At 49.9% G+C, this 25,293-nt stretch overlaps 9 protein-coding genes across 9 annotated transcripts; 4 read left to right on the top strand and 5 right to left on the bottom strand.

The window, feature by feature from the left end:
* Positions 1-80: 80 nt before the first annotated feature.
* On the bottom strand, positions 81-4,765 carry EI90DRAFT_3125615 (uncharacterized protein; the record flags this gene model as incomplete). Its single annotated transcript, XM_039063851.1, has 10 exons — positions 81-209; positions 263-280; positions 332-469; positions 549-664; positions 796-966; positions 1,023-1,151; positions 1,210-1,263; positions 1,319-3,844; positions 3,900-3,976; positions 4,032-4,765. 10 exons carry the CDS (start codon positions 4,763-4,765, stop codon positions 81-83), a joined length of 4,092 nt encoding a protein of 1,363 aa, XP_038914552.1.
* A 2,228-nt stretch (positions 4,766-6,993) lies between these two features.
* Positions 6,994-9,146, bottom strand: EI90DRAFT_3017478 (uncharacterized protein; the record flags this gene model as incomplete). The annotated part of the gene is made up of 2 exons (XM_039057104.1): positions 6,994-7,071; positions 7,134-9,146. 2 exons carry the CDS (start codon positions 9,144-9,146, stop codon positions 6,994-6,996), a joined length of 2,091 nt encoding a protein of 696 aa, XP_038914551.1.
* Positions 9,147-9,770: 624 nt separating this feature from the next.
* Positions 9,771-12,138, bottom strand: EI90DRAFT_1485108 (peptidase M50B-like-domain-containing protein). The gene is made up of 14 exons (XM_039051837.1): positions 12,046-12,138; positions 11,751-11,993; positions 11,655-11,680; positions 11,567-11,579; positions 11,476-11,500; positions 11,321-11,381; positions 11,191-11,235; positions 10,856-11,003; positions 10,676-10,757; positions 10,553-10,597; positions 10,368-10,451; positions 10,184-10,210; positions 10,000-10,050; positions 9,771-9,935 (listed from the first exon to the last, which is right to left on the bottom strand). Exons 2-14 carry the CDS (start codon positions 11,903-11,905, stop codon positions 9,882-9,884), a joined length of 816 nt encoding a protein of 271 aa, XP_038914550.1. The 5' UTR covers positions 11,906-11,993; positions 12,046-12,138; the 3' UTR covers positions 9,771-9,881.
* EI90DRAFT_3063826 (uncharacterized protein) lies at positions 11,833-15,251 on the bottom strand. Its single transcript, XM_039060758.1, has 7 exons — positions 15,135-15,251; positions 14,442-15,075; positions 13,989-14,388; positions 13,801-13,938; positions 13,601-13,749; positions 13,065-13,550; positions 11,833-12,944 (listed from the first exon to the last, which is right to left on the bottom strand). Exons 1-7 carry the CDS (start codon positions 15,203-15,205, stop codon positions 12,321-12,323), a joined length of 2,502 nt encoding a protein of 833 aa, XP_038914549.1. The 5' UTR covers positions 15,206-15,251; the 3' UTR covers positions 11,833-12,320.
* Positions 15,252-15,286: 35 nt separating this feature from the next.
* EI90DRAFT_2974151 (ATP-NAD kinase-like domain-containing protein) lies at positions 15,287-16,899 on the top strand. The gene is made up of 6 exons (XM_039055801.1): positions 15,287-15,533; positions 15,590-15,855; positions 15,922-16,062; positions 16,110-16,210; positions 16,261-16,431; positions 16,494-16,899. The coding sequence occupies exons 1-6, from the start codon at positions 15,301-15,303 to the stop codon at positions 16,749-16,751; spliced, it is 1,170 nt and encodes a 389-aa protein (XP_038914548.1). The 5' UTR covers positions 15,287-15,300; the 3' UTR covers positions 16,752-16,899.
* EI90DRAFT_2974147 (P-loop containing nucleoside triphosphate hydrolase protein) lies at positions 16,700-18,723 on the bottom strand. Its single transcript, XM_039055800.1, has 5 exons — positions 18,353-18,723; positions 18,106-18,305; positions 17,936-18,053; positions 17,582-17,883; positions 16,700-17,526 (listed from the first exon to the last, which is right to left on the bottom strand). The coding sequence occupies exons 1-5, from the start codon at positions 18,654-18,656 to the stop codon at positions 16,960-16,962; spliced, it is 1,491 nt and encodes a 496-aa protein (XP_038914547.1). The 5' UTR covers positions 18,657-18,723; the 3' UTR covers positions 16,700-16,959.
* A 2,059-nt stretch (positions 18,724-20,782) lies between these two features.
* On the top strand, positions 20,783-21,920 carry EI90DRAFT_2924885 (RTA1 like protein-domain-containing protein; the record flags this gene model as incomplete). The annotated part of the gene is made up of 5 exons (XM_039054880.1): positions 20,783-21,018; positions 21,075-21,274; positions 21,339-21,568; positions 21,628-21,694; positions 21,760-21,920. 5 exons carry the CDS (start codon positions 20,783-20,785, stop codon positions 21,918-21,920), a joined length of 894 nt encoding a protein of 297 aa, XP_038914546.1.
* A 440-nt stretch (positions 21,921-22,360) lies between these two features.
* EI90DRAFT_3063816 (uncharacterized protein) lies at positions 22,361-22,871 on the top strand. Its single transcript, XM_039060757.1, has one exon. It carries the CDS (start codon positions 22,523-22,525, stop codon positions 22,727-22,729), a length of 207 nt encoding a protein of 68 aa, XP_038914545.1. The 5' UTR covers positions 22,361-22,522; the 3' UTR covers positions 22,730-22,871.
* A 1,294-nt stretch (positions 22,872-24,165) lies between these two features.
* On the top strand, positions 24,166-25,125 carry EI90DRAFT_2925076 (uncharacterized protein; the record flags this gene model as incomplete). The annotated part of the gene is made up of 1 exon (XM_039054883.1): positions 24,166-25,125. A coding segment is annotated over one exon (960 nt), but the record flags the coding sequence as incomplete, so codon positions are not given.
* Positions 25,126-25,293: the final 168 nt, after the last annotated feature.

Genomic DNA, 25,293 nt, shown 5'->3' with positions numbered 1-25,293 from the left:
CATGAATAAAAGTTGGCAGGCGGCAGGGCTGTTTGGGTGTGCGTGTAGCTGTGCGATGCAGCCTGGGGGGAAAGCGAGGATCAGAGTAGCCGGTCGTGCAATTGGGAAACGGAAGGAGGGCTAGCGGCGGTTGCTGTAGGAGCGGAACAAGCAGACAGAAGGCCGAAAAGGATAGGGGCAGTAAATGTTTGTGGTAAGAGGTTACTGGACTAAGTGGTACAATTCAAAATCCACACACGGCAACTCAGAACAAAGTAGATACTGCCAACCTACTCCAGGACTAACCAAACAAAAATCAGTAACTGTCATAAAAACAGAGACCCACACTCACACTCTCGAAGGCTGGGGTGTTTGATTGCTGAATGGAGGTCCCTGCGTCGGCCATCGGAGCGTATATGACCGGAGCTGATATTGCCAAAGTTGATTTCCTATCAGTACTGAGAGCTGTCGTTGCTCGTGAACCAGCTTTCTGAAGGAAGAGCGAAGAGCTGGATCCGCCACTGCGGTGACTGCCGTCGTCTTTGGATTGAATAGATACGAAAAAATACGAAGTGCTGGCGGGAGAAGGCAGAACGTTGTTTATGGAAGTAACCGACGGGAGGGGGTATGGGAGTCGTTACTGGTTCCGTGTTATCCACGGGAACTCCCAACGAGGGGGAGAGAACTGTGAGGTTAAACGATCAAATTTTGGTCTGACGTGACATACAAATGAAAAGGAAGAGTTACTTCAGTCTGCCACGACGCAAAAATGAGGTGAACATGATACTCAATGTGGAAAGCGGATCCCCGACTAACCATTCACCATCTCAAGATAAGCAGCGGGCACTAAGAAAACGCTTCCATCCTTTTGAGCCTTCCACCAATCACCCTCAGACCTCTCTACGATGCTTAGGGTATCGTCCTCATTAAACGAAAGTTCATCCGCGCTGGAGCTGTAATACGTGTATAACGCCCTAGCATGCGTAACTAGTGACGTACAGAGATGCTGAGTATTGAATGGAAAGCGTGGAGAGGCTCCATACCTTGTCCGATGACAACAACATAGCTCGCAGGAAAGAACCCACGTTTTCCATTACTCACGAGAGTGCCGTGCCACCAGTCACCACCTGACTTAGATGGATGCGCTGAAATGACGACATTTTCACTAAAGGCTAGTGAGCAAAATTAGAGAAACAGTTGGGCTGCAACGGAGTATTATATTTGACTCACAGAGGTCTTCCGCTCGTTGCCCGTCATATGGGTACAGCGACCGCACGCTCAACGCTGCAAGAGTCCAAAGAGTGAGATCAATTGTTTCAAACACTATTTCGGCACGCACTGGTGTCAATCTCAATGTCAGCCATCAAATCATCGGTTACTTTTGCGGGACCAGTCTCAGTCGTAGCTGACCAGGAAGAGCGTGTGTTATTAGCAGTCAAATCGGCATACCAATCAACACTCTGCCTACTTTCTGACTTTGTGTGCGTTAAAGTCTCGAACCCATTGTGCTCACCGCCACCATGTACAATGGAGGGCACTTCAGAAGATGGCACACGTAGTGGATTGGTGATATGGGTCAGTGAGTTAACATCGCCTCCGATCACCGAACCTGCAATGGCAACGCCACTCTTATCGTTCGTAACCGTCTTGCGAAGCTTGGGTACGCCACTCGTGATTGCGTTCATGAGCGCACGTCGATCAGCTGGTTCCTCCGACTTCCTGAAGGCTACATCTGGAACTGTCGGGGCCTGTGAAGGTTGGGGAGGTGTGTCTGATGTCGGCGAACCAGCAGTAGCAGACTTAGGACGAACGATGCCACCAAACAATGTATTGAAAATTTCAGCGCGATCCATACGTCTAAGAGTTTCCTCGTCGCTGCTGTCTGAATCACTTTCACCCCTATCATCAGCTGCAGAGGGCTTATAACTGTTCCCGACCGCTGGGTATGAGTGCTGTGACGCAGGCTGTGGAGTTCTCTCTTGGTGGGCAAGAGCAAGGGACGCCACCGCCGGGGGCAGGGGCAGTGGGACAGTAACAGGAACCAGTGAACTCGCTGGCAGGGGGGGAGCGAGGGGGACTGGTGGAGGCACAATGGGAAGTCGGGTTGGGATGGAGCTCGAAGGCAAGCCGCTAGAGCCTCCCTCCATCAGCCTGTGGAACGGGCTCGGTTTTTGGGCATTTGGGGAAGGCACAGAGGAAGGAACAGGAGGTGGTGGAGAAAGTGGGAGAGCAACTGATCGAGGCAGTGCCACGGGGACGCTGGGGGTGCGCCCAGATATTGAAGCAGGCAAAGGAGATGACGACGATGTCATTCTCCCTCGTTGTGAGGCATTGATACGCTTCTGATACTCCACTTCTTCCCTACGCGCCTCCTCCTCCAATCTCCGTAACTCAGCTAGACGAGCCACACGTCTCTTCGCAATCTCCTCTCGCCGACGTTTCTCTTCGACAGGCACAACAATTTTAGAGGCTCTAGGCACTGGTTGTGGCACTGCCGCAGGAGGTGCAGGCTTGAGTATCGCAGACGGCGCCACTTTCGGGCGAGGTGGGGGGGGAGGGGGCTTCTGAGCCGCAGGGACATAAAGTGCCAATTTCTTAAGTGGTGAGGGGCGCAATGCACCCAAGTGTTCCTTTCTTGCACGCTCCCGCTCCTCTGCGTCCCTCTCAGCTTGTAGTGCCTTTCCTTCTGCCTCTTTTCGTTCTCTTTCAAGTCGATCCTCGACCGAGGTATCTACAGGAAGGGAAGATGAAGGAGCGGGCCCACCAAGACCTAGTGCTTTCATCCGATCTTGAAGACGCTGTTGGGCCTGTCGTCGATAGTAAACACGCTCTTCAGCAGTCATGTTCTTGGTTGGTGGCGCTGGTAGCGCAGCAGTTGAAGCCGGAGCTGCAGCAGACTTTCGGACTTCATTAACGGTCGAAGACGTCGTTGGGGATGGAGACGCAGGAGAGTGGACTAGAGCAGGAGATGCACGTCGGTCATAGTCGCGATCCCGATCGTAACCTCGGCCCCAATCCCTCCCACGAGAACGATCTCGGCCGTCCCGTCGGTAGTCCTGGTCCCTGTCACGGTCGCGACTGCCATTCTGACGGTATGAACTATGGTAGTTGTCCTTTCTGTCATATGTTCCACGCAGATATCCCTTGTCAACCTCATCGTCAGAACTAAAATCACTGCGTTCCCTCGAGCGTCGTCGAGAGGACGAATCATGTTCAGATCGATTACGGTCATTCTTTCGATCTCGGTCACGAACCCACTCCTCCTCGCGCTGCTTACGACGATCCCTCTCCTCGATTTGCTTCTCCACTTCTGGGACCTTTTCGTGCATGAGGTACAAAAGCTCACGCTCCAGCTTTCGTCTTTCCTGATCCTTCGCAGCTGACTTAGGCCCACGACTTACGTGATCGAGATCTTCCTGGACGCGGCGTACCCGATACTTGAGATCATCAAGCTCATTGTTCAAAGCCTCATCCTCTGCAGTTCGACCCTCCGCATCTGCGCGAATCTTGTCGAAACGCTCGTTAGTGTTTTGGAGCTGCTGTTTGATGTCAGAGAGATCATCAGAAGGTGTTGTCTCTCCGGATCGAATAGCGCTTCGGTCAACGCGTCGTGAACTAGAGGTGTAACCGCGCACGTTGGTATCGTCATGTTTGTATATGGTGCCATCTTTCCTAGGATTGGTTTTGGGAGTGGGGGAATCGCCAAAGGAATAAACCTTGCCTCTGCTCTCGATAGCTGTGGCTCGAACATTGGTGTCGTTCTTGAGAAGGTCCTTGAGAGAATCCACGGATTCACTGAGATGTTTAGACGAGACGGGCTCCATCTCTAGAGGAAGGATGGGTGGGATCTCATTACCATTCAACCCTGTGTAAGTGTAATCCATGAGGTTGAGTGTTGAATATGATGGAAAAGTGCTTACGGCGATAAATCAGACCCATCGCAACGTGGAACTCCTGAATATTCAGCTTTCCTCGGTTCTCGGCATCAGCAAGGACCCTTTTGGAGGGGAATAAGGAGAAATAAAACGTGCAAAGTGAGTGATCAAACGCACCAGATTTGCGCAAGTGCGTTCCTGTCCAATCCGCTTTGGCTGAACACTTCAGTGGCAGTCCCCCTGTCAATAAAGCCACTGTTGGATAGATCCCAGGTGTAGAATATTTGGTCATAATCCTTGCGCTCCTCTTTCGACAAAACCCAAGGGGCTTTGGAAGTACTAGTGCCACGTTGAGCCTGATTGTGTTGTTGGGATGGTTGTTGAAGAGATTGACTACTGGGTGGGCCTCCAGAAGACTGAGGAGCGCCCGAGGGCGCCTGAATGCTGGTAGGCATGAATGTGCTCGACATCATTTGCATGCGAGGGTCATTGAATCTTGTTGGTTGTGAGACCAGAGGACGGATACCACCTATACCAGACCCATTTAACGCGGTATGTTGGGCAGTAAGAGTAAGCTGTCCACCAAGACCAGGCGATGGACTCAAGAAACGCTGCTGTGCTGAAACTCCGGAAACGCTACCATTCTGCCCAAATTGCGGCCGAGGCAACTGAAGCTGGGGTCGCTGCTGCTGGAATTGGGACTGGGAGTTTTGTGTGATTGGAGGCACAGGCGGTACGCCCCCACTCTGTTGCTGCTGTTGATTGACACCTGCCGGCCCCTGGGGGCCGGTTCGCTGAGGCTGCAGAAATCCTGAGCCACCGCCAGTAGGAGTAGGCTGCTGGAGGTCTGTCTCCTGAGGAGATTGAGAGTCGGGCTGCTGTTGACTCGGGGGCCAAGGCAGCGCACCCATCGTTCGAAAGCAATTGCTTGGCGGATTACATAAGGTGCCGTGATTTAATATCTCGTGATCGGGATTTGTTTTCGGGTGGGTTAGTCATTCCCTCATTTGCCGACCCCCATAGCCTACCTTTCCATCCCTGCTACACAAGGTATGAAGCAAAACGGTAAGGGAACTCGTGGTGCCAGAGAAGCTTGCGTGTTCGATATACCAAGACGCGGTACTAGGTCCCGACATCTGCGTGCCTTGCGGTGATAATAGTCTTGGCAGACGTGTTATTCTTTAACCTGTTTCAGTTATCACAGCGAGACCGATGCTCTCATTGAAATCGTTGCGGCGGAAGATCCAGTTGCGCCAAAAGCCATATGCGCCCATCCCTTGGATCCCGTATCACTGAACCCCAGCTGGGATGCAATTCAGCTAGCTGCCCAACGACGTTGGGGAAGTGAGTTAATTTCACTGTATTATTCTATATGGACAATCTGTGAAGGAAGAATGGGATTTGTGCCGGAGATGACCCTGGATTCTCTTCGCTCTGGTCACGTCCGGCTTGCCCACAGGGCTCAAACAAGGAATATTGGGAACAAAGAATTAATGACCAAGAAGACCCACGAGGATGCGGAACTGATACAACAAGAGCCCAGAATACGATGTCACAACAGTCAATCGCCGAGTAAGAATAGAAGGAGATATGAAATGAAAATTGGATGGAGAGATTGTGCAGCCTAAAAGAGGTTCAATAGGGCGAAGAAGGCATGCCGAACTGTGGAATTTGCGGGGCCCGGAGTGGAGGTGGAATTCCCCAATGCTTGCACCTCGTTGCCACAAGCCAAAAGACGAGCTTTTTCGGCGTTCGGGAATTGGAATGAGGTACTGTGGTGCCAGGGAAAGGAGGGCGAGAAAAGGTTGTAGATAAGGGGATGATGATTGGGTGATCTGATCGGTTGGAAAGACCAATGGGATGAATGATACGTATCGAGTGAAGGAATCGTGATGAGTTGAAAAAACCATTGAGAAATGAAATTTGGGATTAGTATTTGGGCGTTTTTGAACGATGAGACTGTTGAATGAATCCCAATAAGAGCGTTGCGAGGGCGAGGATGAGAGGAAGAGGGGGCGGGATCAAACACAAAGGAATGACCAGAGACTCCAAGATCAAAGCTACAGATTCGGAGTAGCGGATGCGATGGTGAGGCGGAAGCAACGTCGATGATCTGCACTTCTTGGTCGAAGAAGGGCGCAGTTCCAATAAATTGATCCCCATCACCTCGGAGATCGGAAAGTGCGCAAAACTCGGCGAAGACGTCACAGGAGCGTAACTAGTCAGTCATCGAAACGTTTCGAACCCGTATCAACCCTGGACCCGTAATCCCTGTCCAGTTTTACAATGAAACGCCGGATCCGAACTTCCCATCTTTGTTTACCCACAAAACGTGCGTTCCATCATACCAAACAAGGGAAGAGCGTGGGTCAGGAAGGAGCAAAAATGATTTCTAGTGTGAGCACTTTCAGCTTCAACACCAGTCAAAATTTTCTTCTTCCCTTCACCACGCTTCACCCACTCATCCCCCAACGCGACAAGCCCCCCCGGTCCCAATCCCAATCCCCACCAACCAATCGAGGTACAACTGAGAGCAAAAGGAGGCTACCAAAAAAAGGAAAAAACAAACAAATTGATATGACGTGTTTGAGAATAGAATGGGGAGTTGAATTACAATAATACCCTGTCGTTTTGCCCACTTGAGCTTGCGTTGCATTAGGAACATTGAGATGAGAAATATTAAACGAAATGCTGATGGAGGGGAAGCTATAATGTGAATTGTGAAAGAAGCACGCGAGAGTGGAGTTGAGGCAAGAGAAGATCGAGTGAGAAAGCTCAGGGTGAGACTGAGAGTGTGTTGAGAATGCGGATGAATTTCCTCCTATGACATTCGGGCGATGTAGGAAAGGATCGAGGGAAATTCGTATGGTATCTTCCGGTGGCGGTGAGACAGAAGGCAAGAAGCGTGGGAGATTAATGAGAACGTCAAACTATTGCCGTGCTCAAACAATATCATCTGGGTTGCTTCCCCCCACTCCTGCATTGCTATTTTGGTCCGATTTGATAAATAAAAAAGAACGATTGCGAAATAAATCGAACGAATGACGCGGCTCATGGCGGCACCCACAAGTGATACGGGGGGGGGGAATGTGCGGTCATTGGCGGAGAGGATCGATCGAGCGACGACAGCAGCGGCAACTTATTCCTCGTTATGTTCCCGGTGTCTTGAGATCTTCTCAACACCAGCACAAGCCGCAGTTTTACGAGCTCGTTCCATCTACAAATCAAAGCATTGTCAGCACAAATATCTAAAATAATGAGAATGGAACATGCCTCAACCTCGGCTTCATCCTCATCATCCTCATCTTCTTCACTATCACTCTCCTCCGAAACCTCTTCACTCGTAATACCCGCACTAATCTGTTCAAGTATCTCCCTGCCACCAGCACCAATAGTGGGGGTAACCGTTCCACTGGTACCTCTCACCGTTCCACTATCATGAGATGACACCCTCGATATGTTCAGTCTCGTTAACGAATGTTTCCTCTGATGTCCCATACCAACTCCAATTCCAAAATACTGATGATGATACTGCCCTTCGCCGCCAAGACTGACTGGAGGTGAAGGTGGTAGGACGTGGACGGACGTATTGCGATGCTCCAACAAGTGCCTATCTGTCGTCTTCTGGGTTGAATTGGATGGAGTACGAGTAAGGGGTTGATGAGGGAAATAATGAGACGATGGGGTGGGAGGAACCGACGATGTTTGCGGGTGCAATGATGAAAGTGATGGTTGTGATAGTGGTTGTGTTGGATACGAAACGTGCGCTTGGGAGGATAGGGCTGATGACAAGATTGTCTTGGCGTTCATATCACCGGCGTTAAGCTGCGGAGTATCGGTAACAGTCCCAATAGACGCGGTCCTATCACCGGACGACCTCCGTCGAGTTGGCCGCCGCTGTTGAGCCGGCGCCGATGCCGGTGGTAGCTGCTGGGTTGGTTGTGATTGTGGTTCGGCAGGGGTGCCGACAACACTACCCTCCACGGCAGTATCTGTCTTCCCTTCGCTAAATTGCCCCTCACGAGATCCACCGTCAGCATCACCTGTGCTAGCTTCAGCCGCATCCGCTGTTATTGCTGCTGCCGCTGCCGCCGCCTCCGCTTCAGCAGCAGCCTTCGCTCTCGCTTCCCTTCTCCTTTTCACCCACCCCATTCCACCCCCATCGTCATCGTCATCATGTGCCTTCGCAAACGACTTGCCGTTATGCAACCGATCCCAATCAGCCGCAGCACCCGAGGCCCTATTCGAAGGGACGCTCCCTAATCCACCGGTCCCCCACTCGCTAAACTCGGGTTCAAACGCTCGTTGGTGCTGGAATGGATCGGGCGTCAAGGCTCCTCGTTTCTTACCGTACACTCTCCCATTCAGCATGAATAGGGGACGGCGGGTGCGAGCGTTAGCTGTCGCTGAAAGGGGACGACGACCTCCTCCGATACCGTTCGGTTTGCTACTCGGAACGGCAGATGATGTACGCGGCCTTCCACCTTCAGAAACGGTCTGCCTAAGTGGAGTAGTATGCGATAAAATGGCAGCTCGTTCTTGCGATGTAATGCTCCCGGAAGAGCTCGCGTCCATCGTACTCGAACTGGTTGATAGCCTCCGACTGCGAGATGGCAACCCAAGGGATTGAGTAGAGTATATCGAATCAGATGAAGTCTCACGGAAGAGTGGGGGGTAGGGTTCTTTGGACTCTGGCTTTGTTTTGCTGGATATACCAGGGATGAAGGGCTTGATGAGTTTCCATGCGGCCGACTTGGTAAACGAAGACTTTGTTGGAGAGGACGAAAGTGTGAGGTGACCAGTGGCTCCACCACTCAAGTGACTCGGACCAGCCACCGCTGCGGACGCAGTGCCAGCATCTTCATTCTTACACGGAATCTCCAGTGAACTCCATAGAGACAATTTACCACCGCCTCCGCCGCTACCACCCTCGAGCTCACCATTAGCACCACGGCCTTCGCGAGCAGCAATGCCATTGGGTGAGCCTTCATCACTTAGAGAAGTATCAGAGCCTATAGCGTCATCTTCCTCCTCAAGTTTACGAGGATCGGGAAGTGGTGCGAAACGAATCTTTCGCCCAGAGGGTGAGGGAACAGTGTCAAAGAGCTTTAAAGACGCACTGGAAGAGCTCGTCGAACTAGCAGACGAAGTTAAAAGGGAGTGTATGCCATTCGAAGGGGAAGTGGGCTGCGAGAGTGCCCTTGCAAGGCTTGCCGCATAATGACGAGGGACGGCATTGATAAGTATACCAGGAGTATGGGTTGTCTGAGTAGACAAAATGGTGGATGCCATAAAGGCGAAGGATGAAGAGAACGGAAGGATTTTTTAAGAATTTATATGAGCTCGTCGTCTTCCAAGAGGGCCGAAGGCGAGTCAGAAGGGAGCAACGGAGAAATCATGGTGGTTTGCCAACTTGGTATTATATCCGTGTGGAGACTGCCGAACTCTATCCCACGAATATGAATATATCATTTCAGCATTTGTATTGTCATATTCAATATGTACGCGTACAGGTAATGTATTCGGCATTTACTTAAATAAGTAAATAAATAAAGGGGTTTTTGGGATTATCAAATTTCTAAGTAAATTCAAAATTCCACGACTTTATGAGTTGTCAACGCCCCTTCACTTCATGCCATTGGGGAAAAAAGCAAAGCAGGCATCAATCACTCTTCCATCTGGGAAGGGGGAAACATCACAAACCATTCACTTCATGATCATTAGAACAGCAGTGATCAAGAAATCCACACAGGCATTCCCAAGATGGCGAACAGACACAAACGTGGCAAACATATGCCAAGAATAATATAATAGTAGTGAGATGAAATCAGCCTTATATGCATGGTCCATACAACAATTATCCCGCACATTAGCTCGGCGAAAACAAGAATCAGAAAAAGACAAACGAGAAATTGAGGTAATCTAATACATATATCCAGCCTCGCCAGCAACTAATTCACTATCCACCTCCACTTCCACCGGAATCGTCCAAAAAAAATGAGGACCCATTAACCTTATCTCTCATCCTTACATAGTGGGCAAGAAATGCTTCGCCTTTTCTGACTGCTCCGCAGCCGAATCCTGGCATCCAGGACCCCGGTCAGCTACACCAAAAACAACCAGCAGAACAAACACAATCACTCGCCTTGAAGCACACAATCCCAATCAAAATCCCACCCGCCATGAAAATAAGGGCCTGGGAACGTGCGAAGGCCGGACATTGCAACCACAAGCCGTGGAAAAACACCCGGGGCGGACAGTGCGAGCATCAACCATTAGCCCAGAACCATCTTTGAAATTCCTACCGGAAAAAGTATGGGGAAACTTACCTGGATTAGCCAAATCACACCCCACACCTATAGCGGAAAAGAAGGGTGCAAGTCAGCAAGCTAATCACCTTGCACGCCGGTCCCCTGATTACAGCGGAGGATCCCCCTAAGGGAACGGGGAACAAGTGTTCCTCAAAGAGACACAAACAAATAGAGCACCGGACATGAAATGAAAAACACCTACCCGAGAAGGACAACATCCACAAATGTCGGCAAAGTGCGACGCATCGCTGGTGTTGACTTTCCGGGCGATCGTATCGTCAATCACCTATCAACGCACGAACGCCATATCGACTATCAGCGATTCTTCCAGCTCTTCCTCACCGGCCGCCGTGCCGGAAAAGGTTCGAGAAGGGATCACGAACTCACATCCCATAGAACGTAGAGATCGCTCATCACCCCGATAAAGAGAATCTGCCAAGACATTTCCCCCAGGGATTAATGCGAACATAATAACCGAACGGCACCCGCAATCCAGGCTATTGGACTCACCAGATACCGCAGTACAATACCATCCGCGATGAACCAGAAGGCCACAATGAGGCCCGCCATTCCTAGAATCAATACCCAAGTGCTGGTGAGGACGCGCGGCGCCGCCAAATTGGGCAACGAAAACACGAGCCGACCGGTTAGTTCGTCCCGTTCAAGGAAGGTAAACAATCGTCAACTCACAGGAGATTTCGCCGAGCCCACCATAGCGTAATTAAGAAGAATCCAGCAAGAACAAGACAAGCGATCTTGGACGCTTTGGTGTCAAAGCCGCAGGCAATCAGGGCTGCCCCGATAAGCGATGAACCAAGATACCCTGCGGGTAACGTTACTACGGAATAGGACGTATGCACATCAGTAGGGAGAAAAAATAGAGCATTCGCGTATCAAACTGAGCTCCCAACTCAAAACACTCAGACAGGAGCGCCCAAGCTGTGAGTTCCAAGGATCACGTCGCTTTTCAGAGACATCTGATACTTTGGGCATGTTAAAATCCAAAAAAGGAACGGAAAACGTACTCCATGGAATGCCACCGCTCATCCTGGTTGCACCGCCTTCGTCAGCTGTAAGCGAGACAAAAGAGGCAATTAGTACCATGACAAACGGTCTTGAACTCGAGCAATGATCGTGATAGATGGGAACACTAACGATCGAGCTCTATGGAATGGATTCTTGCACATGTCAAGACACCAGCAATAGCGTGCCCGCCCTACGAAAAAGACAATACAATTTAATCATAATCATTCACATTCTATCGGAGGCGCCGACTGAGACTTAGAAGTAGGTTCTCTAGCCGCACTTACCTCATGAAACCCAACAGTAAGCAGTCTAAAGAAAGCAAACCAAGGCCACCTCAGAACAATCCCTAACAAGGCTAAAGCGAAAAGTGCTCACTTAAATGGATACACTGCGATGTTGTTGAACGTCAGAGATCATGCTTCGCTGAATGAAGCACGGCTGAAGGGTGCTAATCTTGACTTACGAATCCACGATAGGAATGATACATGCCTTCAATAAGAATAAACCATCGTACGACAAATAACAAAGAGGCAAATAGGGGGCTGAAGCTTATGCTCACCAGAGGATTGCAATCGCGACGATGTAAACGCCAATGACAATCAACGTTCGCACTTGCGTAGCGTTTGGATTTAATCTTTGCTTTGCGGTTTCGCGTACAACATGTTCGTGAACTTCGTTCGCAGCAGCAACAGCAACATCCGCTAAGGCAGGCATGGTGACTTCGTCAAACGAGCACGGTAGTGTAAACTTTCAAGCTAGAAGAATGAGATTTCGAGGTCCCCTCGATGGTCGTAAAGGGCTGCTGCGGCAGAGGGAAGAATGCTTGCAACACCGCAGTAATTGACAGCGCCTACAATGAGTGTTTTCGGAAATGAGGTGGACTGCCACAGTGCCAAACATATGTCAACCGAACCGGGGCAACATGTGCGCAATGCGTGCGCGAATTGAATGACGATCGAAGCGTTCAACGCTCACAAATGTACAATGAGATCAAGGTGCAACGCCACTATGTAAAACATGGATATGGAAAGATCCGAAACACAACGAGAACTAGAAAACTGCAGAACACAATATCTCCACTTTCGCCAATCCCTTCATTTTTCCGCACAGCCCCTCTTCCTCCGCGGACTCAATAGGTCCTGTAGGGAAGCGGCTCACGGACGGGACTGTAGCCTCTCACGTAGTCCCTTCGATATGGGTCGGTCCTGTACGGGTCATACGGTCGATCGTCGAGATATGCTGCACTGAGCGGGGGCGAGACTGGGTCGTGCACAGACATTGGCGCCACCATGACTGAAGGGGATCGCGATCGCGAATAAGCATTGCGCCTGTGATAGGGGGAGTGGGAGCGAGACCACGATCGAGAACGCCTCGGCCCCTCCACTGCGACGACCACCGAAGGCGAGCGGGACCGAGAGTGGTATCGTCGCCCTCCTGGGGAATAGGAACGACTGTACGATCCGTATCGACTTCCAGAACGGGAGTAGCTTCTACCGTGATTGTATGGGCTGCGGCTACGGTAATATCTTCGACCACGACGCCAGCCACGCCCGTACCCATATCGTGAGCGGCTCAGAGAGCGCCGGCTTCCATAGCTTCGGCCGCTGTACCTGCTGAGACGACTGCCGAGCGAGTAACGACTGAGGTCCGAGTCAGACGTATAGTCATCGGAGCCGTACGACGAGCTTGAATAGTAAGATCCATTCCTGCCTAATGTCATATGGCGCTGCGCCATGATAAGTTTAGGTGCGTTCTGGAGAGCGAAGGGGACCAGTCAGCTCACAAACCATCTTGCAACTGCAGACATGACGATGACGGAGATGAAGAGACAACAGGGGCACACGTGTGAGGCACGAGGGTATTAAAAGCTTACCTGCAAATGCTCACGCATTGCTTCCGTAACCACACCAAGACCAATACTAGTGAAATAGTTAATAGAGAAACGAGTGTTCTTCGGATTGTCCATTGGGAACAATTGCGTGAAGTGTTCCTGCAAAGATGGATCTTTGAACCGATCAGCGAGTTTTTCCAGTCCCATTGATTCGTTCATCTCTTGCATCAAGATCTTGACGAAAATGCGGCTGCTGGATGTCGTGTCGTCTTCGTTCATCCTAACCACTGATAGCAGCGCCCAAGATATGGCATCGGATGACAAAAGGTGCCCGAAGAATCGAGCGATGTTGCGTAGTCGATTGGTTTCATAACGGTGTATAGTGTCGTAATAATTCGCAAATGCCTCCTCGAAATTCTCGCACCAGACCCGATTGAGTCTGCAGAAACGCTCGCCAACCAAACCATAGAACTTGGAATAGGTCCTTTCTTGCGAGCAGCATTCGATGATCATGTTACACAACTCGATCTAGAGCAATGCGTGAGATTTGCCAAAGACCATTCAATTCAATTGCATACCTCTTGCCCTTCCTGCAAGTCCACTTTCATAAGCTTGTGCACAGCTTCCTCATAGTTCAACGAGTTCATGATAGTCAAGTATATGACCCTTCGGAGGTTGACTAAGTTGGTGCCCGTCTTGTCCTCTATCCCTTCTTTGTCTGGAGCAGCTGTGAATGGGTGAGCGACATGAGAATGTGCTGAGGCAAGACTGAGCATGCCTTCTTCATCTGACTCGTCCTCGTCATCACTTTCACTGCCGCTCTCTCCACTCTCACCGTCGGACCCCAAAATTTCATTTTTCATTTGCTTGTACCGTTCCTCATTTTCGAGGAAGTTGGGATCGAATTTGAAAATGTCTGATGATTAAGTCAAAATGAGACCAGATTCGACTGGGAGAACGACGTACTAAGGGATTCTTGTACCTGCAAATCATCATTGAGAGATATCTGGTGGGTGATTTGATCTTCTTCCTGAACCAAGTCCAGTCCTTCAGGAAATATCGGGTTATCCTTATACTTATCCCTCAGGACCTGGAAGAGCACTTCAATCATGTATAGTACACGCTTAGAGATTTTCTTGTCCTCTTGAAGAATGGCGCGGAAACGAGCAAAGACACTATCATTCGACCTTGGTGAATTCTCCAGGAGAAAAGCTCCAACTTCTCGCATAAACCCAACAGCAATCTCCACACCGTCGTCGGTAGGCTCCTCTAGGAGGTGAGAAACAATCTCTAAAGCCACAATTTCCGGTATGACAGCTTGGTTAACGAGGTGCGCGATGAATGTAGCAGTAGCAACACAAACGGTCTAAATGTGTCTCATGAGTATGAATGAATAACGAGGGATCAGAATCGTCGTACCTTGTCCATCCGTTTGAAAGCTCTCCTATACTGGCTGAGCACACGATGAACAATGAGTTCACCAACTTGGGGGAGCTTAGCGTTGACAATGGCCACAACGGCAGCAAAGACTGGAGTATAAGGAAGTGATGCAGCTTGGGCTTTCATCAAAGATCTTGCGAAAAGCCCGCGTCCCAGTATAAGGTTTTCATTGAACAATTCGGGAATGACATTTTTGATATTGGTAATGTCAACCCTGTTGACAATACCCGTCAAACTTTTTCGTAGAGCATCCCATAAGAGGCGTTGGTATTCAGGACTGGACTTATCCTCCGCGGCCTTTGCCTGAAGAGCTCGCAAACGGGCCGGGGGCATATACACACCTCCCGACTTTGTTGATACAAGCTTTGCAAATTCTGCCTTGGCGTCAAATTCAGGCTTTTCTTTCTCATCCGTTCGCCCCTCAAGGGTGTCCTCAGCGAGTTTAAGAGCAAGCTGACGCTCTCGTTCTCGTCTGCGTACTGGGTCAACGTCGTTAACTTGGGGTAGTTCAGGGGAAGGGAGAGGGGGGCGTCCACGATGCGGGAATGGGGGTCTTCTCCTATTCCGTGGAGGACTCATAGACCTTTGAGGCGATCGAGAGCCAGCTGGGGAACTGTGCAAACGAGTCAACTAACATAAAACGGTCCAGTCCAGCTACCACCACCCACATACCGTTTTCGCTTAGGCCCTGAGGCACGTTCTCGTCGAACATCTTGAACAGGTACGCGGACGTCAGTAGACATTGATTAGACGCCACGCCCAAGCAGAAATGGTTCACTGGACAATGAAACGGCTGTTTCCGTCACTTCCTTCCTATTTGGGGCCCGAGTTCTCACGAATGCACAGGCTCCTTCGATTGCCTCGATTGACCTCTTGTCCCCTTCCGGCGCTCCGACGAACAAGCCTAAGCATATCGGACCCCTTCTCAAGACCTACGCCTTCATACAGCTATCCGTATCGCCATGTTCATGGATTCTCTAAGTGGGCCACAAGGTCACCAATCCGGAACATTCTTCTAGTTCGGAAGCCGCAGGACTCCAGAGTATCTCAAGCGCTTTATCGTGTAGTACTGTCAGTATTTACCGCCATTTCTTGAAGCCGGATATAGATCCCCCATTATCTCATAGAGAGTTACGCAAGATCAATCCGGATATCCGACTTTTCTATGAAGCCTCTGTGATCCCCCAGGATGCTCCTCCAAACGCAGAACTATTCGAGCCTACTAACTTGCCACTATCTACCCCTTCCTCGTCTTCTCAACCCCCAATTGACCTGGTAATAACCCTCGGAGGCGATGGGACTATCTTGCACGCGTCAAGTCTTTTCAACAATGGGCCTGTACCGCCAGTGCTAAGCTTTTCACTCGGGACGTTAGGTTTTTTGCTTCCATTTCGTACGCCTCTGATGACTTATCGTCCCGCCACATCGCTGAAGTCCGCCATTTCTTCTTGTCATCTAGACATCGATTCAATGGAACAAGCTCTCAAGGATGTTTTCTGTGGGAAGATGTCTATCCTTCCCCGAATGAGGCTCTCTTGCAGAGTAAGACCGAAAGGGTTCAATGATTTGACCGAGGAGGAAAGCAGCATCACTCCTTCGAGTTGGTAAAGAATCACAAACTCTGTCAATTGCTCAATTTGTTTTCAGGATGGCAAGTCATGAATGAAGTATCACTACACCGAGGAAGCAGTCCGCATCTAGTCACTGCTGACACGTATGTTGACGACCAGCATCTCACCGAAGCCATCGTGGGTTCTCTTATGCATCACTCGATGGTCTCGTTGTGATATATTGCCAGGCTGACGGTCTGATTGTGGCGACCCCCACCGGCTCAACCGCATACTCACTGTCTTCAGGGGGTCCCATCGTGCATCCAGCGGTACAAGCCATGCTCTTGACGCCTGTCAGTCCGATGAGCCTATCCTTTCGACCGCTTGTCCTTCCGAGCTGGTCCAAGATGCGCATCGAGGTTGGTGACGCTGACCTTGGTTTCTAATTACCACCGTATTGTTAACAATCTCTTTGGCACAGATCAACGAAAGAAGTCGTTCGTCAGCCTACATCTCAATGGACGGGAGAGAGGCCGGAATTTTGCATCCCGGTGATTGCGTTCTAGTCGAAGCGTCACCCTGGCCGATACCTTGCATCAATGTTCATCGTGTGAGTCCTTCGCAAGACACGACGGGAGACCAATCCAGGGGGGAATCTTTGGGACATGACACTTGGGTCAGGGATATCAACATGCTGCTTGGATTTAATGTTTCCTTCAAAGCAAATACTGGTCGTTAGAGCTGACTTTGTGCCACTTGGCATGACAGGAGCTACCCTGGCCCAACGTACTAAACAGTAAAGCATAGAGCGCAATTAGCGCACCCGCCAACCAAGCAAAAATAATCTAGTACAACGTATATACCGGACAGGAACTGGATCCCCGGCTACCACCCTCATCCACCATCTCACCCTCCTTCCCCACGCATCCCCTTCGGTTGGCATTCCCTCACTTCTTTTTCCGCGCAGGAACTGCGCCATCATCATCTTTCTCACGCTTCCTCTTCCCCCCAAAATCTATGTCAACAGCTGGGGGCACAGAGAAACCAAACGCCCTTCCAACCTTAGTCAAGTCAAGCTGGTGCACATCGAAGACCTTCTTTAGAGTGGCAGTCGAATATGCTCTAAGGTAGGACTGGTAAGCTTTCTTGGCGGCGTCATAGAGATGGAAGTTCTCTTTAAGAAGCTTTTCTAATTGTGATTGGACGTTTGCAATGCGTTCGGGAGGGAAGGTGAATTCATTGAGTGGCACACGGGCATCGCGGAGGAATCGAAGAAAACCGAGTTCACTTTCAAGGAGGAAGAGAAGACTGTTGCCTGATTTCCCAGCACGCGCCGTCCGACCTACACGATGAATGTATGCCTTGTGATCATCCGGAGGGTCAAACTGGATAATCCAGTCTACTGCAGGTATATCGAGCCCCCGTGCAGCAACATCAGTGCTTAAGAGCGTCCCGTGCGATGCATTAGTAAACTCGAAGAATGTGGACGTTCTTTTTGCCTGCTTCAGACTCCCCTACAAAGTTATCATGAGCTGACTGTTATCCAGGAAGGGCATCTAAAGGACTCACGTGTAATTCGAGAACAGGGATATCGATATAATTTAGCAATGCGGCATAATACTGGACTGATCTGCAGGTGGAGAAGAACACAATGATCTTCTTCTTCATGTTCTTTTTCAGGAATGTGAATAATAACAGGAACCGTCGGTCGGACGGACACACGACGTAGCCTTGTGAGAGTGTGATGTTTGTGCTAGCATCCGATTTTTGCTCGACGTCTATGAACATGGGGTTTGGGCGGAGAGATATCCGAGCAAGATCAGTAACCTGTGTCGTTTGCGTGGCTGAAAACAGCATCGATTGTCGACTCTCTTGTGAAAGAATGTCAGATACACTGGCAAATTATAAGACTGGACAGCTAACCGTTTGGTAGGAATTTGATGATCTGAGTCATCTGGCGTTCGAACCCAATCTCCATGATCCGATCCGCTTCATCGATTACTAATGCCTTCAAATTATGATAGACGAAACCCTTTGTACTCTGAAGATCTATTTTGAGACGGCCATACAAAGATCATCCTGTCCATGCTCACATTGAGGTGGTCAAGCAGTCGACCAGGCGTAGCAACAAGTAAATTGACGCCTTTTTCGAGCTTCTGAGTCTCTGCATGTCGGCTGGCTCCACCCATGAGAATACCCAATGTCTGGGAGTGATGTTTCATCAACTCCTTGGCAACAGAAAAGATTTGGAGCGCAAGCTCTCTCGTTGGAGATATTATTATGACGCCGGTGCCTAGGAAATCATAAGTTGAAGAATGAATAAATATGGCTCCGACAGACCATTTCGGGGCAAAAACTTCATTTTGTACAGCAGTTCGACGCTCGGGATAAGAAAAGCCAGGGTTTTCCCGGAGCCAGTTTTTGCAGCTCCCAGTACGTCTTTACCGGCTAGCAGTGGGGGGATGGTTCTTTCTTGAATTCTCGTCATTGTTTCGAAGCCCATGTCCTCGATTCCTTTGATGGTTTTCTCCGAAAGGTCGAGAGTAGAGAATGGGACTCTTCCATGCTCCTCTGCATGCTCCTTTGCATGAACAGTGAGGGATGTTCTAGTTGAGGCGTCCTCCGTCTTCGAGTCTGAGGCCATTGCTGACGAGCACAAACGAAGTGTATGCGAACGCGCGATGGGCCAAAAAGTTTTGCTTCCGGTCGGGTCACGACCTAACTAAATCTTGTGACAACCCGCGGGAGTACTCGACGATGGATGTCAGTCGAGGGGGAGTTCTGCTACCACAGCGAACACCCGGCACGGGCCTAAACCTTCACGCGGTGCCCCTGTTTAAAACTAATTAGGCCTCTAACATCTGAAGGGAGGATGACGTGGCCACCGTGGTAATGCCAATCAACCGCAACCCCGTAAGCCCAGAGCCGCACTGGCTGGAGAGATGCAAGAGCGCGGGTGCATGTCCCGCCGTCAAGCCAACCCTTCCTTTTTCTTCTCACCACTACCTTTTTGGGATGACGAGCGCGATAGTGGCAACGCCAATGGTGACCTCCGTAAGCCCAGACGGGACTGGCCAGAGGACTGTGGGTTCAAGTCCCACCGTCACCCCAACCCTTCCTTCTTTCTCTCTTCTCCACTACCTTTTGGGATGGTGAGGTGCAATAGTGGTAGCGCCAATGGTAGCCTCCATAAGTCCATGGGCAGGCCGGAGGAGTGCAGGTTCAAGTCCTGCCATCACCCCAACACCCTTCCGATTCATCTTTCTCTCCACTACCTCTTAGTGACGAGGCGCGATAGTGGTAGCCCCAATGATAGCCCCATATGCCGACAAAAAGTTGACTGCAAGGAATGCAGGTTCAAGTCCTGCCGTCACCCCAACACTTTCATTTCTCTCCACTACCCCTTCTACCAAAGGCCTATCTGCCACATGCCTTATTCAACAAGCATGAGAAAGATGCCACCAACACCCATCGCCTTTCGCTGCCACTGGAACATTCACCAGCCTACCGTGACATAAACCCGTGAAAGCACCCTCCAACTCACCCACCCGCAAGAACCGCGCACTCAAACATTGACTTAACCATAGGCACACAGCAGCAAAACATGCGGCCCCAACACTGGGGGTCGCGTGTCCTTTTCTTTGGCTCTATCCAACCTCTTTCCACCTCCATTCTCTCTCACCTGTTGTTCAATCTCAATGCAGGGGTCGCATGCCCCTTTATGTGTTATTGCTTCATCTCACTTTATTCTCCTTCACACCATTGATTACTCGATGTCTCATACTTCCTAGGTCAAACAAATTCCTTTCTTCACATCCTTATGTTCTCCAAACTTTTTTCACCCGAGACACTATAGTACGGCATATGCCGATAGGCACGGTTACGTACTTTAAAATGAATCCATCCATCCATCCATCCATCCAACCCGCGGGAGTACTCGCAGCTACGCTTAAGTTCAGCGCATCCTCAACAAATTCAGCCATACGCTTTTTGACACCGCAGCAATATATTCTCAGATGGACTTGGAATCCACGTGCAAACTGAATCTGCACCTGGCTGTGGTCGCTTTCAACTTTGCATGCAATCGCGACATTCAACAGTCAAGGAAGGTCGAAAAACAGCCTCGTCATGTTCCTGGGATTACTGAATGGATGCTTGGCGGCACAAGCCCATGTGCCACTGCACCGCAATCAGTTACTGCACATCCTGGCTCCGTCTCCGCTCCCGAGCTTCGGCGCGGTTCCTGCGCTGCACAATAGCCCTTCCATTAGCGCGCAGTACGCACGCTCGTGAACCCCTCAGCTCATAAGGAAATCTAGGCAGGTGACTAGCCTCTATCGGAATAGAAAGGAAATCCCACTGTATCCCCAGCCGTGTTGCGCCACTTCTGCGAAGCGACCTTGTAGATTCAACCATGGTCGCTGCTCATCATTCTGTATATCGGCGCCCGATTAGTATACAGTTCCACAGCCACACGTTAAATCATTGACACCAAACTTAGTGTGGAACGCATCCGAGTTGATCCTTTCGGGCCCCGTCCCTCAAAAGGTCTGCAACAAATATAATGACCGCCTAGCAAGTCCTTTTAATCTCTCGTCCTCCTCTAACCAACATTCCACCCACCTTCACCTCTGTCACAAACATGGGCTTATCATTTGTGCTTGTCGTCCTGTCAGTTCTCAGCTCGGCGAACGCGCACCCCACGCTCCAAGACAATTCTATTCTTCGTGAGCTTCAATTATCGTGTCTCATCAGTTCAACGTTGACGGAATGCTCCTGCACCCACACCATGATGCAGCCTATGTACCCAGTGCAGTGGCAGCAGTCATCTTCGGCGCCGTCTACGTTATGTTGGGTTGCACATTCTTTTTCCACATTTTTCGTACAAAGTCTTGGTGGTCGTTGTGTTTGCCTATCGGCGCCATCATTTCTTCAGCGGGATACTTCTTGCGCATCGTTGTCCGCCAAGACCAAAACCAGCACTCACTCGGGCTGTTTATCCCAATGTATGTGCCCTCGGCCACCGCGAACATCAATGAGACGATTGCTGACAACCCCCTAGGAACCTTTCAATTGTTCTCAGTCCTTGCGCTTTTCTCGCGTTTAATTACATTGTTTACGGCCATCTCATCGTTGCGGTCGATGGATCGCTTGCCGGAAAACGAGGACGGAAGGCAAAATCAGATTACTCCTATATTCCTCCTCGTCTCGTCAAGCATGTGTTCGTCTGGAGCGACGTCGTCACTTTCTTGATACAATCATGTTAGCACCTTCATCCCACTTTCTCGTTCCCCGTGGTGGTGTTTGATCTGCTAGTGATACACAGTCGGTGGTTCGATGGAGGTGTCGCACACGACTTATAACCTTGGTTCCAAAATTTTCTTAATTGGTATCATCCTCCAGTTCCTATCCTACTTGTTTTTCCTCTCCATGGTCACCCTCGCGCACCGGAAGTTACTCGAGAAGCCTGTGGATGTGACTTTCCCTAATGGTGGACGGAACCACCCAACGAAGCGTCTCTTCTATACCCTCTACTACTCCAGTGTCTTGATCTGTGTGCGTATTTCAGCGCCCTACCCCATGATAGAACGCTGAAATTTCTTTCCGCGATATAGGTTCGTAACGCCTATCGTATGGTAGAGTTGGCTCTTGGATGGAACGGCGTTCTCTGGAGGAACGAAGGTAAGATACATGCAATGCTCCCAGATGCCCAGTCGATTGAGACTTACAAACCCTCACAAATTTAGATTTTTTCCTTACATTGGACGCTGTACCGCTCATCCTAGCCATTGGCATCTACATGTTCGTTTGGCCCAGCATTCTTCTAGACCAGACTCAGGCTCTTTCAAGGACCACACCCCACCCAGACTATCCTATGGCTCAGTCAGGCCGCACGCTCGACGCCTAATCTCTGATATATTGAGTCAGCACCGGACGTTGTGTGGGACTTTTTCTACAGAGGCCTCGATAGACCATTAATTGTTTCATTAGATGCCAATTTTGTTGCATGATCCTATTGTATCACTACTCATGAGCAACAAGTCAGGTGGTACACGACCGGGGCGACAGCCACTGCGCGAAGCATGGACGTGTGCGTCCTGCTTGGGACATCCTACTCAGCAGATCCCAGCAGATCCTTGCACTACGCACGCCAGGGGGGGGCATGTACAGCGTTTAGGTTCAGCGATCCGCATGGCCTCAGGCTGCTTTCCGCTTCCCCACACGGGCTGTGCCATCAAAGCGACGTGAGACAGCTCGCAAACTAATGTAAACGCCAAGAGCACAGCGGAAACGTCCCAACTCGACGATAGGAAGGTGGGAAGAGTTTGCTGTGGGACTGTTGTGGTGTGGAATAAGTCTCCTTCATTGTTGCTCGGCCGGACAGCAATGACTGGCGTTTCGTTGCGTAAATTCAGGGAATTGATATTATCCGGTACATCGCAGTTATCTGTGCAACCACAAACGGGTTCGTTGAGAAGCTGGCATTAACAGCAACGTGCTCACTTTTGTATGGGACCCGGAAGACACTTGGCCACAGAACGCGCAAAGCAAGCATTGATGGATCGTTGCCTCCCACAGACGGCATGTATATCACATGGAGAGGCACTTTCACAGAGGCGATGGAAGGGACGTCCGGTGAAAGAGAAAGTAGCGCTGAGCCTCCCTGGTCCACGGCTTCAAGAGGCAATTCAAGATTCGTCTCACCCCAGACTTTGAACGGAGGCAGATCTCCATCTTGCCGTCGCTGCTCTAGCTCATAGGGATCAAAGAAGAAGGCGGAGGGCAGACTCGTACCCAGTCGTCGTCGCTCCGTGGACGCGCACTGCGCACACGCAATTCCCGCTACTCTGTAGCGGGTCATGGAAGCGTAGACTGAATGGCCATGCACGATTATTTGTTATACCCCTTTTTACCTCAGCTTTCTGACACATTACATTATCTCATCTCGCTTACGGTCTGCTAAACCTCCTTTCCAATGTCCACGTGGTCTACCACCTGGCCCCTCACATTCGATCTTCCCGACTCCTACCAGCACGACATCAAGCGTACACGTCCACTACACCATGTCGTCTTTTCAAAACTTAGCCTTTTTTCACGGTTCGTGGCCGTACATTCTCCTATCCACTGACGAGTTTTCCAATTACCATCTCACCAAAGAAACGATAGCTCACGGCCTGTATGACTTCTCATTAACGATCAACGAACAACGGACTTTACTCTTACGCCACGTTATGTGTGCTCATTGTCATTCCAGTGATTTCCAAGCGTGTGTTGCTCACCGCTCTCGATATCCCTCGCATGATCTCTTTCGGCACGCTCTTTTTCAGTACTTCCTGTCTTCTCATGCCTCGCACGCCCTTTTGTACTCTGTGTGCTTGGCTGTTTACGCTATCGACCCTAATCAACCTCTCCCCTCTTTCAATACCTGCCGTGAGATGTTGCTCACTTTCAATAACATCCAGCATGAATTCCCCACTGCATTCACAATTTTGCAATCACTTGAACGTCTTTCTCAACTTCAACTGCTAGCGCTTTGTTGGTTTCATGGTTTACTTAACAGTGTGACTTGTGGATATGCTCCACGTGAACATTTGCATACGATCGTGTTCGAACATATTGTAAGCGACAGCCCATGCGATTTTGGCATTCTGGAATCATCCGTTCCGGACTTTCGCACCCACTGTTCCACACTTCCTACCTCTGACCATCAAAGACAGAATTATCGGGCTCAATTTATTCACTGGATTGTTTCCGTGGAGATTCGTGACCGAGTTTTGAGACGTTTGATCAACCATTTACACCTCGACTGCGATTCAACAGCTTCTCTGGCTGATATGCGTCAGTTGTTGCGGGAGCACGCAGATCTCTCCACTCTACCTTGCGTTCAACTTTCGGAAATTCAATACAATGAATGGAAACAACAATGTGCCCGACGTTGGCCTGAGAAGCTTTCGCCTGCAACGAAAAAAGCTCTGCTGGCTAAGTACTATACCTTACTGGGAGTCCCCCACCTGTCGATTTCTGTTTGTGCAGTATGTGGTGAAGCCAAAAATTCAGATGAAATGCTCCCCAACCCTGCAAACATGACGACGTACAACCTCTCTATTCTTGAACTGAACCTCCCCGCAACTGTTCCTCGGCCTATGGCACAGATGCCCTTGCTTCAGAATTTGGCCCTTTGTCCAGAAGGCATTCACTCTGACTCTCAATTTCTCATCTGCCGGGTTTGTCATTTGGGTTTGAGGCGACAGTGTATACCGTCAACGGCAATTGCGAATGATTTATACTTTGGGCCTGTCCCTTCATGTCTTAGCGATCTTACTTTAATTGAGGAAGCATTAATTGCCAGACGACGTGCAAAAAGTTGGATTATTCATCTGCGTGATGATTCTTCTGGTAACTCTCATGCTACAGGTGCCGCTTTCTCTTCGGCTAATCCCACCTCTCAAAGAGCGCTGAAAGGTCACATAATCGTTTTTCCGGCTAAACCCGAGGCTCTTGCTCCTTTTTTGCTGCCACCCTTGGGAGAAGTGTTAACAGCAATGTGTGTTGTATTTGTTGGTTCTAGCAAACCCTCAAAGGAATGGCTGCTGAACAATGCGCGTCCTTTATTAGTTCGGCATGAGAAAGTGCGCCTGGCTCTAGAGTGGCTAATTGCCAACAATCCGTTGTATGAAGGTGTGATCCTGCACAATGAGTCCTTGATTGAAATCCCTCTTCACGATATAGCTTCAGTCCCCATTGAGCAGCATGAGAGCTCTGTTGCTGGTGATGCCCAAGGTGCACGGTATGATGACTTAATGCCAACAGATTCCACACTGAATGGTTTCGCGCTTCACAGTGAGAGTCTTCTACAAGGTGTACTGGTCACAGATATTGATCTGCGTGGTTCAAACTCAGCAGAAATGGCAGCCGCTGCAATTCGGCATCTCAAACGACCCAATGGTGAAATCGGAGCGCACATTCAGGTCGGTCATTCTGCTGACCCTGTCAATCATTACTCTGACCCTCACTTGTTACCGCTTTTATACCCTACATTATTTCCTTATGGAATTGGGGGTTTTCATTTGTCTCGAACCACACCGTTAAGTTTAGAGAAAATGGTTAAACACCTCTTTTCTTTATCAGATCGCAGATTTCAAGAACACTACTCCTTTCTCTTCTTGGTTTTCAACATCATTCAACACCAAAAAACATCACTTCACAGCAAACTCAAAACAACGCACCAAAATTTTGATCGTGTGGCACACAGCATCTCTCAGATTTCTACCCAGAGCTTC

The sequence above is a fragment of the Cantharellus anzutake genome (assembly GCF_015039405.1).
Source record: "Cantharellus anzutake strain C23 chromosome Unknown EI90scaffold_33, whole genome shotgun sequence".
In the NCBI taxonomy this organism is placed as follows: domain Eukaryota; kingdom Fungi; phylum Basidiomycota; class Agaricomycetes; order Cantharellales; family Hydnaceae; genus Cantharellus; species Cantharellus anzutake.
This window is presented reverse-complemented; position numbering and strand designations above follow the sequence as displayed.